The sequence below is a fragment of the Plectropomus leopardus genome, chromosome 7 (assembly GCF_026936395.1).
Source record: "Plectropomus leopardus strain MGB_pleo_1.0 chromosome 7, ASM2693639v1, whole genome shotgun sequence".
NCBI lineage: Eukaryota > Metazoa > Chordata > Actinopteri > Perciformes > Serranidae > Plectropomus > Plectropomus leopardus.
The window spans coordinates 36,266,627-36,284,997 of NC_142182.1; the positions used below are offsets into that span (position 1 = coordinate 36,266,627).

Consider the following 18,371-nt stretch of genomic DNA (forward strand, 5'->3'; position numbering starts at 1 on the left):
GTGTCTAAATGTCACCTGTGAAACACAGACGGTCTCATCTGTATGTTTACATGCAGTCCAAAAATTGAGCTGAAAAAAGCATCCATTCCAACAGCTTTCGAGGCCAACTTTAAAGTTTTTAATAAATGATTTAACTTCAGATAAGTACTTACTGTCACAAGTGGTTAAAAGAAACTAAATTTCTCAAAACACTGTAGTTTAGCACAATTTCGAGATACAAAAGTTTAAATTATCTCCACTGATAATAAAAAAAAAACTGTACTGCAATGAGCCAAAAAACTAGGTTTTGGTGAAAGTAAAAACTCAGGTGCTCTTCAAGAATATGGCACACAGCCAAATAAGATGAAGATACATTGACTGTCCAGCTTAGAAGTCTGTAAAATAGGTTGGCAGTCTGAACTGTAAGGGTCTGTACTTTATTTAACAGAGTAGGGGGGTGGCTTCATTTTTTGTTGTTTTTTTTAAACTATATCATGACACACACCCCCTCCAAAGCAACGAGTATTTTTCCTTTCCTTCTTGAGTGACTGGAGGAAAATTCACCACCCTCCTTCCGCCATAAAAAATCATAGTTTACAGTTTTTTTAATTTTGTAATTTGGGAGGTTTGTGGCTTTTGTTGATATTGATATATTTGCCATCTGTCATTAGCGCCGTAAGCTTGTTTACTATATGAGGAGGATGCTGCACTGAATGTCCTGTGCCTGCTCAAACTTTAAAAATTCATATTGGAAACAACATAAATCATCAAATATTTGTACTGAATTGCCAAATCTGATTCAACTGACATAATTCTGAGTCAAAAAACTTCCTTACCAGTGCTTAAAAAAATATTTTAAGGGCCTCTCCTGGTTTGCACCACCCAGTCCCATCTAATTAATAACCAACAGACCCTGTGTAAAAAACAAATTAATACATGGATGATCAACGCGTTTTGATGTAAACACTAGTGGTTTTTTTTTTGGGCTTCTTTCCAAGTGGGCACTACTGACATGCCATGTGAGACATTGATACGTTTTTAATTGAGCACTTGTTCCCAATACACTTTTTACCCTATAATAAATAATGATGCCTGATGATGTCTTAACGTGTTGGCCATAATAGAAGACTTTTTGTTACAATAGAAGGGCCCCAGATGCTTCTCAGACTGCCATCTTATACTGTCTTCTGCATTTAGTGAGCTGGACAGTCACTGGTTTTTATTCTTAAAATAATTCCATTTTATGGTGGCTTATAATGGCTTTATTATTTTTAGTGCCCTGCATTGTTTTGGGAAAAAAGTGTTCTTTTATCTCACATTTCTGCTCATTATTATTCATATTTTAGATTCATATTTTATTGAAAACATCTGAAACTACCTGACCATGTTCTGTATAATCAGTTTAAATTAGCTCCACTGTGACCAGCTACAACATAAAAAGATGACATACATGTGAATGCAGTAGTATAATAATCCAATATCTATATGATAATATTACTCTCATAATGGGAACTCTTCCTGTTTACATTTTGATATCACACTTTTACTTTTGGTTGAGTAAGACTTTAAATGCAGGACTTTAACCTGTACTGAAATGTGTTAACTCTGTGTTAAATAGTGTACTTTTACTTACTTCTACCACAGAGTTATTAGTCCTGCGCGTATAAAATTTTCAGTTTGGTGATTTCATTAGAGTATGTCAAAGATATTTTTTCATAAGTAAATGAGGTGAAGATTTGAGCAGCATTGTGCAGTTTTCTATGACAGACTGTGTGATAGATAACAGCAGTGTCATAGCCGATGCATGTAGTGAATAAAATGCAATGGATGAATAGACACTGAGTTCAGACTGAGCATACACTGAGGTGTTTAATAAAGTTGACAGTTTCTACTGTTTGGGACTTCACATGAGAACAAATTCTATGTAAGAGTTGTTTACTTCATTTTATACAGAATAAGAGAGATAACCTAAATTACACATTAAAAGCCAATATTTGTACTTTTGTGAAGAATACAAATTTTATACAACAATATCTAGCATAGTATCTTAATTGTTTAATAAAAAGTTCACTTGAATATTTATTGTATGATGAAAATAAAATAACACATTCAAGGGAAAGAAAAAAAAAGTAGATTAACTTAAAATCTCTTTTTTTCCAAACAAATAATGTCATTATTGGCAACAAAGTCCAGCTTGTGCCGCCAAACGGTCTGAGCGCTCAAACCGAAAACAGCTTCTTCAGTTAAGTGAACTATCAACTACAAACACTTACCAAACACGTAGTTCTGTTTATAAAAGCCATGAAGCAAAGCAGTGTACTCTTACACAGAAAAGTGAAGAAAGACCTCTACAAAGGTTCATTGATTACCATTTCCTTTCACATTCATCAGTTGTGCACAATTTGGACAAAGAGCAAAAGAGCAAAGTGTATCCTGCTGCATTCACCGTGCATTTTCTTGTGTGGAGTCTTTTCTGAGAAGAGGCAGGTCTGGTAAAGTTTGTGTGATATCTGCATCGTCTACTTTTGAACCAAGAGAAAATAAAATAAAAATGGTATATAACATTTTTCTTTGGGATAAGGCATTTCCTAACTGTGCATATAGACAAACTACAAAATTCCCTGATATGTCATCAAGTGCTAAAGTGTGCTCAACTATGAGGTGGTGCTGCCGAGACAGGCAGACTGTTTTAGTTGTAGTTTTTTGTTATTGCTATTTTCACCTGCTGCGTTAAACTGGATTAGATTATGGATTATTATACATTATGTAAAGTATGTCTACCAATGTATATGAACATGAAGAGATTGCCCTGGGGTTTCCAAATCAATTTTATAAAAACTTGTAGTCCTGCAACTTCCAACTGTGGCACTTCAGGATGAGAGGCTAACAGTCTGTCCTCAGATACTCTTCTTCCTGATGCTTTGTGGACTAAACGTGTCCTGTACTGACATCATATTCTGTGTGTGAATTGGGGCTAAAACTGCATAGATCATCATATATTATAAGAACTAGCATGGAGCTGATGATGGGGCGGAGAAAGCTCAGAAACACACACGAGACATGTCACGGCGAATGCAGAGTGATACCTTTCACGTACAGTAAACTTCTCATAGAAATGTGTGTAATCCAGCAGTGAGATTGAAGTCAGTGACCTTATTGGTTTGGATTAGCTGCTGAGTTATTTGCTTCTGTGATGATGGAGAAGAAAACAAGTCACAGCCCCCCCCTCTTTTTCCCCCTGTCTGTGCACGGTGTGATAACAGCGTCGCAACACCTTCCGCATACACAACTTCAGCGCCTTCAGGTTTTCACTTTTCTGGCTCCTAAGGATCCTACAGTAGTCTTACTTAGAATGGGGGCGTTGATATATGATTTCTGGGGCCAATTCAGGAAACACATTAGTATTTCTGTACATAATTATGACTATCTTCGATATTTACAACCACATATGAGCACAGGCTTGATCTGTGAAGGTCGGTAGCCACTTCTGCCACATTACCGTCTTCTGTTTCAATTCAGTGAACCAATAACAGGGTAATGGAGTGGGCTTGCGAGATGGTATGTCTTTCAGTTGAGCTACATGCAATAACAATAGATTATTCTTCAGTGTGGGGCTGGGACCTTGGGTTTTTATGTTGGCAGTGTATTCAGCAGCTGCTGGTATACATCTACAATAGGCGGGAAGAAACCCGATTTCCCATAGCCTTGTGATCATCCTTCACCAATTTGAAAAAAAAAGTGGTACTTCAACCTCACAGCATTGTTGTTACAATGTCTTCAGGACAAACAGTCATCACTAATAAAGGGAGGAAAAAACAAGTTGACCATCTGGAACCAAAACACATGGGATGCTGATGATTAAATTTCGAGGAGATTACAGTAAAATGAACAAAACAGCAAATATTGACCAGTGAATGATCTACTCTTTTTTAGGGTCTGCTCTTGTAAACTTGGCTGTAATCCACAAAAATATACTTTTCTCGAAAACGGCGGCCGTACGGTACACTCAGCGCATACGCCACGCCCCGGTGATATATATTAAAGTCGCTATTTACACAACAAAAGAAAGATGTTTGGCTCAAATTATCAATTGTACAAACAGAACAGCAACATGTTCATGGCTTTAGATATCGATTCAAGATCTGGTTTACACGACTTCACACCGTTTGCGATAAAGCACGATCAAAAGTAAAAACTATGACGAAAAGAAAATGGTGCATTTGAGTGAACTGTTAGGAAACTGTAGCAACTGTACAAAAACAACACAAAAGAACAGCTTTGGCTTATATTACTGATGAACTGTTACACAAAAGTGAACATGTTGATTTTCTCACCAGCTCAACTGGACAGGTTAATCTTAATTGCACATTTATATATCCAACTCTTTTAAATTATAAAATGAATAGTATGTCATTATTGCAATAAATTCTGTTGCTAATTTGTTTTTAACCTCCAACAGCATGGTTTCATGTATTCACTAAAGTAGTCTGCAATTATTTACTGTGTGATCAAAATTCTGTATAATTATCCGTGCTCTCTGTGACTCACAATCGGCTGAATCAATAAATTACAAGAGGCCACTTGAGATAAAGGTCATTGTGTGGTTACAGCATGTTTTTTAAAAGACAGTTCTCGCAGTGAACGTTATATGTAAGGGTCCTCGGCCTGAAAGCAACACAACTTTCTCTGATTGTTTGCAACTTGCGAGCACAACAGCAATACAGCAACTACATGTAAGTGTCTGACTAGACCAGTGACTACAATAATCTACCGCCTATTGTTTAACGTCTTTCTTCAGCATCTGAATTGCACCAAGTACCTGATACCACCTGCTTGTGCATATTTTTCAGTCCAGCTAACTGAGATTTTTTTTTTTAATCTTACTGTTTCAGTTTGACAATTTACTTTAGATATGTCCTGACATAACATCTGCCACTCAGTCTTACAAATTGAAATGGAGTTGAATAATATAATGATAGCTCTAAGGACCCTTGCTCTTTCTTTTCTCTCCATGTCTAACCCCTCCCTCTCTCTGACTGGCTGGTGACTGGAGGCCTGATCGAGGCTGTTTATGTCACCCATGTGTCCATGCGCAAGCGCTTGACCGAGGGGCTCTCCCTGTCCTCAGAGCCAGCAGGGGGTCTGCCCAGCCCCAGCGGGGAGTGGAAATCTGGCCGATGGTCCTCACGATCACTGCCATCGTAGGAGCTACAGGAGGAGCTGAGGCTGTCAGCAGGTGAACGTCCCAGAACTTCCTGTCGGCTGGACCCTTGCTGTGGCTGCTGAGGGGGGAAGCTGGATGGGGTGACACGCTCCCGTGGCGGCGAAATGGGCTCGGACTTGATGTTTATGCTGTGGCTGGTGCTGATGGAGAGGTTGGAGCCCTGAGGTAGGTGACCTCCACCACTGCAGAGAAGATGACATTTTGTGTTAAAAAAAAAAAAATGAGACAACAAATGTGAGGTGCGATAATGTGAACAGCCAGGAATATGTAGATGTGTGATTCAGCATGATATCACAGAGCATTGTGGGTGTTGCTTTCATGTGAGGGTGTCTGGAGAGTGTGCCTTTGTTTGGAAGTGTGTTACTCACACCAAAGAATTAAGAGCTGCCTGGCCCAGTTGATGCTGTTGCCATGCCGACATGGAGCCCAGCGAGAGCCCAGGAGAGCTGAAGCCCTGTAGGGAAGAGATCTCTGCGCTGCTCAGGGAGAACTCTGTAAAAACAAAAGCAGCCACGCACAGTGAGAAACTCATTTCAGCTACAACACCATGTGCCGCTGAGAAAAGAGCACAACCAACAGCATGGAGGCTGAGGCAGTTGTTTTCAGTCTGAGGGGACAGCGGGGCTCACCAGTGGGGTTGTAGGAGGTGGGCATGCCTGAGTAGACGAGGCCCTGTGGGGGTAAGCTGGGGGTGGTGACAGACACTACTGGTGTGGCCAGCGGCTGGGTGGACTGGGAGCTGCTTATCCTCTGGGTGTTCTGCAAAAAACATAAAAAAACAACAAAGAAAATGCATAAGCCCTAAATGTAACTTTTATATAGCACTGTAATACTGAGCAATGGACAAACTTTCTACTCAATAAAAACAATTTAACGCCTACACATTTCAAGTTAGCAGTTGCTATATATATTGTAGTTGTTATGGTATATAAATGTAATATTAAAAGCTGCCACTAGGTGGTGGTGTAGCTTTAAGGAAGTCAATATTCTGCTCTTTCTGACTGCATGCTTTTACAAATAGAGCTCAGATGCTTGCTATGTACTCTATTTTCATTTAATGATGTGTTTTTTTTATTGTTGTTAAATGTCCATTCATATTGAATTGACTTGTTGCCCTATTTTCTGTTCATTCTGCCCACTTTCATGTGGAGCAGTTTGTATGTAATTCTATTTCTGTACAGCACTTGCAAGTATAGCACTGTGCTGCATTTCTTTCATGAAATGTGCCTCATAAATAAAGTTTTTGTTAATATTATCAATAATAATAATATCATCACTATTTTTATTAGTATTATTATTATATCTAATTTGTTACTTTTTTGCAATCGGGGTAGGGGTGGGCACAGTTTAATTACATATAGAAAATCAAAGTAGGGAGTAACTATTGAATTATAATTGTAGGGAGGCCACTTTGTGGAGAAAATCTGGGCCAAAGAAGTCTTTATTAACATTTGTGATAGTAGTAATAATGTAAATGAACAAAAGGGCAGTCATAAATACCTACATGTACTAATACCTATTGCATAAGGGTTGTTAAAAAAGAGGATGCAAATACAGGAAGAAATATCCAAATAACTAATGTTGTGTTTTGTATTTGTATTTTCTGACATTCATCCAGATAAAGTTTATTTAATTTATGTGTATGTGTGCAACAAACTTCACGTGTATCTGTGACTTATCCCACATTAAAAAATGGTTACCACAGGCTTTGAAATATGTCAAGTACTGAAATAATCCAAATATAACAAAACTTCAAGTTGAAAACTGATGCATGTAGTCATCACAAGAACCAACATGCAGCTACAGGCACAAGAAATGATTAATCTGATTCACTACAACCTGCTGAAACTTTGTTAGACATGAAAAAGAAAACTGTTAAAGGGAAAGTGCAAGGTGAGGAAATGCAAACCCCCATCCACAGCATCTAATGCCTACGCATTCAGAGTGCCAAAAACATCAGAGTCTACTGATCAGTTCTACAATCAAATAAACTCCTAACTGAGAGGGTGCAAAAGGGTGATCCCAGAGTGACGTACAGTAAAGCTCCAGTGGTTTTTTAGTGCAGTGACCAGCATGCAAACACACACCTACACAGCTCGGTGTGGTCATGCAGCTAAACTACTCTGAGCTAACAAATACACACACTCCAACTCCGCTAATCAAATGCAGACACAGTTTAGAACAATGCTGTACCAAATCCTCACAATACAATGTAATAAACATATGTGCAGCTGCCAGCGGTTACGCTTGAAGCAGCATTGCATCATGATCTAGTTGATGGCTTCCTTGCATTGTTCCAACTCTCTCCAGCCAGATGACTTCACCAAACCCCGAGTATCTCATAGCATGAAGTCATTTAAGATGATGTAATCCTCTCTTCCTTACAAAGAATATAAATTATTGAGATTTTTTCCCAACACTTCAATAAAGTCTTAAAACTTTTGAGATTTTGGTGACAATATAATAGTTAAAGAAATGTAACATTAATTAGCGCTTAGCTTTCATATCTCTCTCTCTCTCTCTCTCTCTCTCTCACACACACACACACACACACACACTCCTTGTGGTATATGACTAACATTGACGTGTTGAGAATGGAGGAGCCAATCCAACAGGCTGAGGCAATTTTCACAGGCCAAACCCAAAACATGCAGTGACAAAACATTTTTTTATTTTTTTAATTTATCATTGCTGGCAGTCCTAAGAGCCAATCTCCGGTTTGAGCCTTTAGTCTAGCATGTGTGATTACCAGAAGCGTGTTCACATTTCAGCCATTTGCCCAGGCATTTGTCAAAACTCACCAAATCCATTTCCTCCTCCTCCGACTGCCCTCAACAGAAGAGAAGAAGAGAGGCAGAGTTACAGAAAAGAAGCAGAGCGACTGTAAATCGCTCTGAAAAAAAGTGCCAGTTATCTGGACTTCACAGCCAAAGGGACGCTGGGGGATATAAAGGTGTGGATGACTTCTGCAGTCATTGTTAAATCAGTCTATAGTCTGTTGTTATGCTCAAGAGCCGTTTTGTCCAAAGCATAGGCGTCTGATTAACTTGTCTTGTCTTGTAAAAAGTGAAGAAGAAACAGTCACATCCTGGACAACTGCCAATGAAGTTAAAGGGATAGTTCAGATTTTTTGAAGTGGGGTCACTTATCCATAGTCAGTGTTTTATATACCGTAGATGTCAGTCAGCATGCCCCCAGTTTAGAGAAGCAGGCAGGCGTCCAACATGGAATCTATGACTGTGAAGGGGCCAGCAACAAAACATTTCAGCTGCCTAGTCAGGGAACTAAAGCTGTTAACGGTTTTCCCATTGGAACAATCTATCGCGCAGAAAAAAATACTGTCAATTTACACTTAAAGCTGTCAAGATTACTTTGGTAGGACTTTTTCTCAGGGGGTAAAATGCATTTAGTTGCTAACCCCCATCCACAGCAGTACATTGCTTAGCTTCCATGCTGGACTCCAGTCTGCTTCTCAAAACTGGGGGCGTGATGACTGATATCTACTGTATGTAAGACACTAGGCGGGTTTCCATTAACCATCAAATTGTGCAAATATAAAATACACCTGAAGGAAACACAATTTCATCAAACTCCCATTTATTGCAACAAGTTTGTACGCTCGCATGAGGTGGTATTTTCGGTGATTCAAAAATGCTATATTTCACAAAACTGCAATGGACACACTTTTTTGGCTTGTCTATGTCACATTATGCAATGGCTATGTGCTTCTAGGTAGGAACTGGCTCCTCGGGCATGATGCAGCAGGCACCACAAAAGCTGTTATTGCATTGCATAGTTATGCAATGCAATAACAGAAACCCCTGGGCTGCTCCCACGTATAAGGGGCTTGCCTTTATATTATCACTCTAATAACACGCCTATGTCACCTTCGACTGGAAATAAACCTGGCTAGTGTGGTGGCTGCAATAGAAATAAACCTGATAATAGTTGAACATCCATCGCCATGCTTCTTGGAATGTTATCGTCAGAGAAGTCGCAGGACATAACTCAGTGGAAACACAGTCATCTCGCCATTGTCTTTTATCAACATTTCAAAAATACTATAATATTAAAAAACTAAAATAATATTAGTTTTGTGCAAATCTGTAATGAAAATCCACCTCCTGACTCTGGATAACCCAGAGTTTGGATTACCCCATACAGCCCCTCTTAAAAAATCCAGACTATCCCTTTAAGAAGAGAAAGTATAGACTTGTTCTGGATATTGACTAACACTCATCTGATTCTGGATGTGACACTGCAACCACTGTGCAGTCATCAGCTGTTAGATATGAATTTCTTCACTGGTACCAACAATGCCCCCACAGCACTTAGTATTTCAAATCCTCTGTGTGCTTTAAGAGGAACCAGAAGCCCATCTTCCATCTTTTCCGTGCTGTGGGACATACTGCGACCAGGCCAGGGCTGTCTTAATACCCACACTCAATCAATAGCGGCAGGAAGACACGACAAGGGCGACAAGATATTATCTGGCTCACACCCTGGGCCCCTGATTAAGTCTTCATCTACACTCTGTCACACTGAGATGTGATTAATTTAATACCATTATGGCCTAATGACAGGCTGTCTGCAGACCTGCCACAGCCAGCGCCCTCCGCAGCCTCAACCACTCTGAAAAAACCTGCCAGCCGCCACCGCCTAACCTGTTTCAGACCTCTTACAACACACCCTGTCCTGCTCTGCTGATTTCCACATGCCGACATGATAACACACTTGTATAAAAGCTGCTCCAGGCAAGATGAAGTTCTGCAATAGAGGAGCACCCACAGTAACCCAAGGTTTATTTACCAAACACAATCATTTTCCTGGAGTGGCTCCTGTTGCTGACAACAACATCATCATGCAACCTTGGCCATTTGCTGGCCACTGTCTGACAATCCCACACTTACTGTTTTTTTTTTTTTTTTGTCTTTTTTAAATCTTAATGTTGATTTATGACCAGAAGAGTCTAGTTTAGCCTCAGGTGTTCTCTGTGGTCAGAGCACTCTGCACCTTCATTATTATAATTAGAGAAAACCTCTTATTTAATGTGAATAATTGAGTGTGAGGTGACACCTTGGCTGCAGATTCAAGACTCTGCCCACATGTGAACAGAGGCCATGGAAGAAGAACACAGCACAAACAGAACAATGCTTAGGTGAGGTGAATCCCAGTAGGCTGATAAACCCTCACACTAACTGGTTGCAGCAAAATTCTACAAAACATTCTGCTATTAAAATCTAGATGCCACCAAAGAATGCTCTGGCCTGCAGCAGAGGTACTTTAAGGTCCTTTAGCTGCAAATACTTGTGTGCAGTGGTGTGCTCTGTACTCACCAGCGGGGGCATCATTCCTTTGCTAGATGGAGGGATAACAACCCTCAGGTCTGGCTTGCGTCCTCCTATTCCCATGTTCCCTCCAGGGGGTGGTGGAGACTTGGTGGGCATGACTTTACCCAGGCCATTGCCGCTGGGTGTGCTGAGGACGCCCGGGGAGCCCCTAGGGTTAACAAAACCGTTCCCTGCAGAGGTATACAGTGACAGAAACGCATCATCAAACCACAGACTGTGACTGACAACACTCGCAGTCATCAAGCAAACCTCTCAAACAGCGTTGTTTTTCCAGCTTGCTGCAGCATGCAGCGTTAAGTGTTTCCAACCCTCTGGGAAGTTTTAATAGACTTGGATAATTATCCTGCACATTTACAAAAATAAAATGTCCATTTCAAAATTGATGAGCCTTTTATTTTTATTGTGAATGATTACATCTGAGTCAATTCTTTGCATCTCAGGATGAGGAGCAGTTCACTGACAAATGTACTGTGACTGCTTAAAAGAAATAGCTGAAGCCATTACAGTCGAGTGCAAAAACAGTAAAAGATCTCATGTTGTTTTAACACTGTGCCCACAGACAACAACTAAGTGCAAGACTCTTCCTGACACGTTCACACCTTGATGTTCATATCATGTCACTGTCATAGGTCATTTCCTTTATTTTGAAAAACGATGAGTTTCCACCTATTTATTTTATGAGCTCACATCCACCTCACCCAACTCTATTGATGGACAACTATCCAGTGCAAAGGCTGAATACTATCACTATTTAAGATATATCCTTTAAGAAATAAAAATAAATTTTCACTGTGAAAATTTCTTTACAGTCTGCATAGATTCATGGTACATATATAGATGCTATTCTATATTTTACAAAATGCTGCACTATGTTATGTACCCTAAAATAATATCTCAGAAATACTTGCACCAATAAAAAAGGATTCGATGCGTAAGGGGTATAATTGTTACTTAAGCAAAGAAATAAATAAAGTTGAAAAAAAAATTCATTTCAAAACAACTACAGTGTTAACCCTTTGAAACCTGGATTGGCATCAGTTTTCTTGTGCAGCGTTTAAACTCCTTTAACAAGCTACTTGACCCTTAGCAACCTAAACAAATTGGTTTGATTTCTTTCGATAAAATGAGGGGAAAAAAAGCCATGACCAACTTGACAAAAAATGTCCCACAAAAAAAAGAAAAAAAAAAAGAAATTTTAAAACTGTGACATGAAAATTTCCTTAAAAAAATGTTTAAAAAAAGAGGGGAGGATTATTCAAAGTTTACCCCAGAGACAGGGAAAAATGTCTTGAAAAATGTCTTTTTTGGGATATTTTTTCATATTGCACATTTGCATATTTGGTAATTTTCTTTCACAAATTTGTTGGTAATTTTTGGATCATGTCTTATTAAGTTGCTTCTTACCTTCTCCCCATGCATTTCAAAGTCAAACCAATTTCCTCAGGTTTCAAAGGGTTAAAAATGAGCCCTTACACTGTCTGCATGATATTGATATTGAAGATACTGTGTGACTCATTTGAATGAGGTCTGCAGTTGGATTCTGCAGATTCCAAACAAATCCACTCAAATCAAAATGGAGCAGTGGGTTATTAAGAAAAAATAATATAACAACAGCAATATTTCAATTGCTCTTCAATTCTTAATTGAATGCAATTCACATTACTCTTGATAAAAGCTAAACAATACAGTGAACATGCTGAAATCCTGAAAACGAGAGGAAGAAAGAATGAATAGCGTCTCACGCTGCATCAACAGATCAGTAACACTTCAACAAGTTGCTGACTTCTCTATTGTGTTTAGTGTATCCCAGCGAAACACAAAGTGTGTGCACAATGAGTAGGCTCTTGCGTAGGAACATAATAGAACAATAGCCCCTCTGACTACAGATAAGGACGGCAACAATTCACGGTCAAATAAACAGTTATGAAGCCGACAATAGTATCTCACAGCTGAATCAACAGTATATACAAGCAGCTATTGCCGTCAGTTCTGGCTTTGATCATGCAAGACTTGGCTGCTGCAAGAAAACAATGTTTACAGAATTAGCAGAGTAAATGTCCAAGGCCCTAAAAATAGCGGACCTGATTAAAAGCAGTGAAGATGTCATTCAACAGGAATGAGATGTTAGTGCAATTCATGCCAAGGTATTGGTTACAGCTTGGTAATATGGCATGTTAAAACTTTCTGATAACAATCAGTGAGCTGTGATATTCTATTTTAACAGAGATTCTGTCCAAAACATAAATATGTGTCCTAGAAGGGAGAGCAAAGGTGTGAGTTATACAAATGTAACAATGGCTGCATCCTATTATGTTTTGCAGTAAGCCACACCAGTAAGCTAGAATGCAAAATACCCTTCAACTGATAGACCTCATTGTAAGTGCACAGGGTCACACTGAGGTACTGCTTTTTCTGCTGAAATATCAAAAATTAGCTCGTTATCTGTGTCTTGCCCAATGTTTGGTCTCTTTCACATAAGAAGATACCAGTGTTTCTCAAATATCTCAAATATCAAAAGTATAACCCTCTGGTAACACATACATTATAATCTTATATGTATATATCCTTAAATGATATATATTTAATGCAACATGTATTTAATTGTGCAGCAAAAAGAAAAAAAAAGCTACAAGCCTAAAGTTGATCTTAAAAAGGGAGCTTTTTTCCCCTCATCTCCATTTTTGTGCATCATTTTAAAAAGTTCTTACTGGTAATTCAATTATACATTAAAACTTACCCGTGTTGGTAGCCTATCTGCACTGTTTTTTAAATTTGTCTAGTTTAATGAATCCATTTTTGTTTGCCTATTAATTTATCTTTTAATTTGTTCTTTTATTCTGTCTTGATCGTGTCTAATTCTATCATAAATACCATTATTCCTGTGTTTACTGCTTTCATTCTTTGAATCGTATTTACCCTTATTAGTATGGGTTGTTATTGTTATTTTTTTTATTAGTAATTGTTTCTCTCTTAATCTACTTTAAATTTTGACTGGCCTTAGTTCTGCATTATTGTTTGACTCTTATTGTTATGTTGCCTCTGCAAGAAACCTGTGCTGCTTCTGCTTTGCCTTGTTGGTCAAAGCACATGGTAAGAAAAAAAAAATTATTTATTGTCTATGTTAGTGTTTTTGTAAAAAAAAAAAAAAAAGCTGCTACAATAGAGCCAAAAATAATAAACGCCTCCTGTGCCACTCCTCAGTGCATCTCTAAATCAAGTGGAAACCTCAGAGGCTGAAAAATGAAGCTAATCTCCATAGATCCCTATGTTAAAATGACCAACTTTACAGCACAAATAAACATGTTTACAGCCTGGTACTCAAACAGTTTTGGTCTCTATAGCAAAGTTTAACATTTGTAAGTGTACAGAAGGTGATATTTTATTTAAAACTCAACCGTTTACATTTTATTAAGACGTAAAGTTGCCTATATTTAAGGGTGGGGCTGCTTGAGTGGCAGGTGTGTGAGTGAGATCCACCCCTTGCTCCAACTTCTGGTCTAAGTATGGTAACTTCTGGCTCCAAAAAAACAAGATGGCAAGACTTCAAGATCATCCACAAACCAATGGGTGACATCTCAGTAGCTACGTCCAAAATGAATACAGTCCATGGTCTAAATTTACTAATACACCAAATTTCACTGTTCATAAAGCTGCTGCTTTGTTGTAGTATTATAAAATACCTGGTGCTCATTTTTCATTATATAAGCTGCCTGAATCAAGCATGTACCGTCTCTTTTAAAATTCAGTCATTTTCTTTGCTCACTTTTATACCATCATATTCTGGGTTGATAACAGTAGGACACATATTGCCAGTGCTTCACCAGGCAAAGACAGACAGACACTCAGTGCTGTATTCACAGGCTAATTTAGACTTGGATTAACCCACCTGACTTGCATATTTTTGGAATCTGTCTCTGATTATGACTTCAGATGTCTGATGATGATTAACTCCTGTACTTCTTTCAAATAATTGCCATGAGGGGAACACACGTCTAAACAAAAACTCAGATCACAAAGTTCATTTTGAGCCAAAGTAGCAAGCTGAGACCCAGCCTTTCAGCATGGACGTTTCAGTGGGCTTTTCTGATGTCTGCCCTCATTCCATATTCAGACTCCTCGTACGGCTCAGTCATGCCAATAAATCCTCTCTGACTGAAACCTGCGCGTGTTGGAGCTGTTTGGTTTCTCTTCATTGTCCTGAATTATTAACACAGTCTGGGAAAGAGGCATTACATAAGGCCTTGTGTTTACAACTGAAACATTCAGTTTTCATTTTAAGGCCAGGAAAAGAAAACACTGCAACTTATTGTGCCTGGCAGCCCACATATGTCAGGTTAAGGAAAAAGAGAAAATGTCTTGATGAATGACAAGAAATAATAGATGTGAATCAAGGTCTCCAAAAACAGTTTTCTAATAATAGATGCCACGCACAGTCCTATTGTTGTGTCTCAGATAACTAATACCAGGCAGGATGTGCAGAAGGTGATTTTTTAAGGCAGATGGCAACCAGGTATACCATTGTTTTTATGTTTTTCAAAAAGCATGGGTATGATTCATCATCATCCTCAAACTTTGAATATATGTTTCACATTCAATCAACCTACAAGAAAATAACTTTCTGAAAGTAAAATCTGTACAAATTATTTTTCCTATTACCTGATGTGATCTGCTGAACACAAAAACATACTCTGTAAGTGTATTTCAAGGGCTTGCAATGATTAAATACTGTTAAAGAGTTGTGTACAGCGAGCAGACATATTCCATAAGAGAGAGCACACAACTGTCATTCTTAAGGCTCTAGTCAAGAGCTAAAGGTTGTAATAAGGTGTAATTGCAAACAGCTAGTAAATAATAACCCCCACAGTTCAAACATCTGCCCAGAGGCTGTGTGGACAGTATTCACTCACTTCTTCTTCCCTTTGCCTTAAACTGGGCATACACTGTGCGATTTTAGAAATTCTCTTGTTAATCCCAACTCATACTGTACAAGAAAATTGTCTGTGATGTAAAGCCAAAGCTAACGATTAATGTGCTCACAATGTACAGTCCGATCGTCAAGCCATCCTGGCTGACAGTTGTAAATAGAGATTAGTTTGAAAGCTCTGAGGCAGGTATTAGCAACAATGCAAACAAGGCAGAAGCATGCTGCCTTGATAATCTGTACAATCCTGTGTGCTGAGACCTCCGAAAAAAACAGGCGCCGGCGCATACAGACTCACAGATGGCTTGGAAGACATGGACATTATGGCTTGTTCATTTTGCAGAGAGGATTGAAGGTAAACTAGCTACTTTTACAGTTGTTAATTTGATAGCTAACGTAACGTTCCTTGTTGTGCACTTTCATTGTCGTGTTGCCATGGTGTTTTCATATGCTCTGTTTGCCACACTGAGGAATCGTGACTCTTCTTCAATTGTGCGAGACCCTCAAGCCCCCATGAAGTGCGCCAGGCGTTGATGCAAATTCAACATAGTGGCCAAAAGTGGAATTACACTGTGCGAGTCGGTTGACTGATACACACTGGCCCAGAAAGATTTTTCCATATTGACATACATTGGGAAAGAGATGTCTGTAAATCAGTAAATCCTTTTTTGTCAATGTCAAAACCACCGTGAAATGACTCATTTCAATATCATTAAATTACCCGCTTGGACATACTTGGCTGCCGTTAATCTCTACAACACATGCTCTATGGGCCAATAGATCTGTGTATTTAACACAATTCTAAACCCAGAAAAAGAGCTTTTTCTGCTTCATGAGCCAATGAGCAGCTCTCACAGGAAAGAACGAGGCCCCACCCCCATGGCTGTATCCAGACTTCCCTATAAAACATCCATGGAGAGCCTACGTGGGGTAACCATAACCTCTTACATGTCAGAAATTCATCCGACCGTCCAAAGGTACGAGCAGATGATCGGCCTTTGCTCCTCCCTGTAAACTGCACGGTATATGAGTCCCGACGAAGCTGAAATTTGGCCCAACTCTAAAGTGAGTTGTGTGGCTCAAAAATCTGCATAAAAAACGGTCTAAAACTGTACAGCGTTTACTTGGCTTTATGTAAAAACAACAACAAACTTCTCTCTGTGGTGACACCATTGAACAGGGGAGAAGATATCACACACATCTTCCATCTGGTCACTTTCAAAGGCTTCTGCTGAGGTCATAGCTGCTACTTGTGAAAAATCAGAGCTATGTCAGGAATGGTCATCTGACAGCAGGGCTGGAGAGGTTCTCTCCTCCCTGTAGACTCTGCTGTTCGACACACTCGGTACAAACAACAGCTGCAGCATGCTCACACTGTGCCAAACGCTGACGCCCCCTGGCAGAGGATTTTGACTCTACCCTGACCCGCCACCACACCCCAAACTTACCCAGAACTCTTTCTGAAATGTTGTAAACTGATCTGAGGTGATCTTACTTTCTCATCAATACCTAGCCAAATGTCACATAGTAGGCATCTATTCTTGAGGTCGCCCACGAGTGATGAACATTAAATATCGTATCATTTTATATCACCATGCTGCATTTTGTCAGAAAAACTACATGGAGTACAAGTGACAAAGAAAGAGTTTACACTTTGAAACCTAGGGCAACATCACTTTTCTTGTGCTTCTTTGAGTCACCTTTCACAAATACTTAAACCTTTGAACCCTGAGTAAATGGGTGTGATTTCTTTGAAAAACATGGTTAAAAAAAAAAGGCTACAAGCAACTTGGTAAGAAATGTTTCACAAGTTACAGAAATTAGTAGATTTAGACAAATATCTAGGGACAAATGTCGAGGGAAGAAGAAAAAAGCTAGGGAAAAAGCAATATTCATAATTATCCTAATTATTTTACAGAACTTTTAAAGCAACTTTTCCATGTCTCATTTGCCTTTTTTAAATTTTTCTTTCTTTCTTTCTAATTTTCTTTTTAATTTTCAGGTATTTTCATTTTTTTTAAATAATTTCTTACTAAGTTTTGGTTCATTTCTTCTGTCACTGTTCATGAGCCTTGTATGAAATCAAGCCAATATGCAAAGATTTCATAGGGTTAAACTCCACCTGCCTGCGCCTCTCACCCATCACATTGCAGCCATGACAGGCCGTCCGGTCATTGTGTACCGAGGACTTAGTGGGATGTCATGGCCCGAATGCCTAAAGGGTTATGCTGGTCTAGGCATCCTACAGACCCTCTCCAGCCATATAAGGGCTGTCATCGGAGTGGGGTGCAAACAGATGCACCTGTCAATAGAGGGAAGGAAACAGGATGAGGGAGGGCTACATAGAGGTGACAAGTTTAAAGGAAACGCTGCATTTATTTACCTGCCAAAGTCAGTTGGATAGCCAGTTGCCTCGCCTGGTTACCCAGGTTGCTGTCAAGCACAAACAGCACACTGTGTGAATGCTGCTGAGCCATTTCCGATCACACATGCATTTAACAAGCATACTATGCATTTCCTCTGCAGAGAGGAGCAACACTTGTATTCCCTTTGCATGCAGTGAAAATATATTCGGGCACAGGCACTATCACTCAACGATAGTGACAACCGCCTTGAACCAATCACAGATGGAAACGTAACTATCCAGCTCGCGTGCTAAGCAGGAGGCCTATTGGGCAGAGCTACAGAGAGCTAATGAATCTCCAGGGAGGACTTACCCGCTGGGCTGGAGCCCACACCACTTGGCACTGAAAGGTCTGTGGTATCCAGCATGCCACCTAATGAGATGCACAGAGTGATATGATTAACCATCTGCATCCTTCTGCAAGCTAGCAGAGCATGTGATGGAGATGCCAGACCAGACATGAAAATGTCATGTACATCTATCTTCACAGCA

General features: G+C 39.4%; 1 protein-coding gene across 10 annotated transcripts in view; it reads right to left on the minus strand.

Annotated features, from left to right (window-relative positions):
• Positions 1-1,829: 1,829 nt before the first annotated feature.
• mef2aa (myocyte enhancer factor 2aa) overlaps positions 1,830-18,371 on the minus strand; it is an 81,031-nt gene continuing 64,489 nt past the window's right edge. For 4 of the 10 annotated variants that reach the window (XM_088080602.1, XM_088080606.1, XM_042496904.2 and 1 more), the window contains 6 exons: positions 18,193-18,252; positions 10,540-10,724; positions 8,005-8,028; positions 5,833-5,962; positions 5,572-5,695; positions 1,830-5,385 (listed from right to left, as the gene is read on the minus strand). In XM_088080602.1, coding sequence (XP_087936728.1) covers positions 5,049-5,385; positions 5,572-5,695; positions 5,833-5,962; positions 8,005-8,028; positions 10,540-10,724; positions 18,193-18,252 — 860 coding nt within the window. In that variant the 3' untranslated portion in view covers positions 1,830-5,048. The remainder of the gene's footprint in view (positions 5,386-5,571; positions 5,696-5,832; positions 5,963-8,004; positions 8,029-10,539; positions 10,725-18,192; positions 18,253-18,371) is intronic. The other 6 variants (XM_088080609.1, XM_088080604.1, XM_088080610.1 and 3 more) reach the window with 3 other exon arrangements.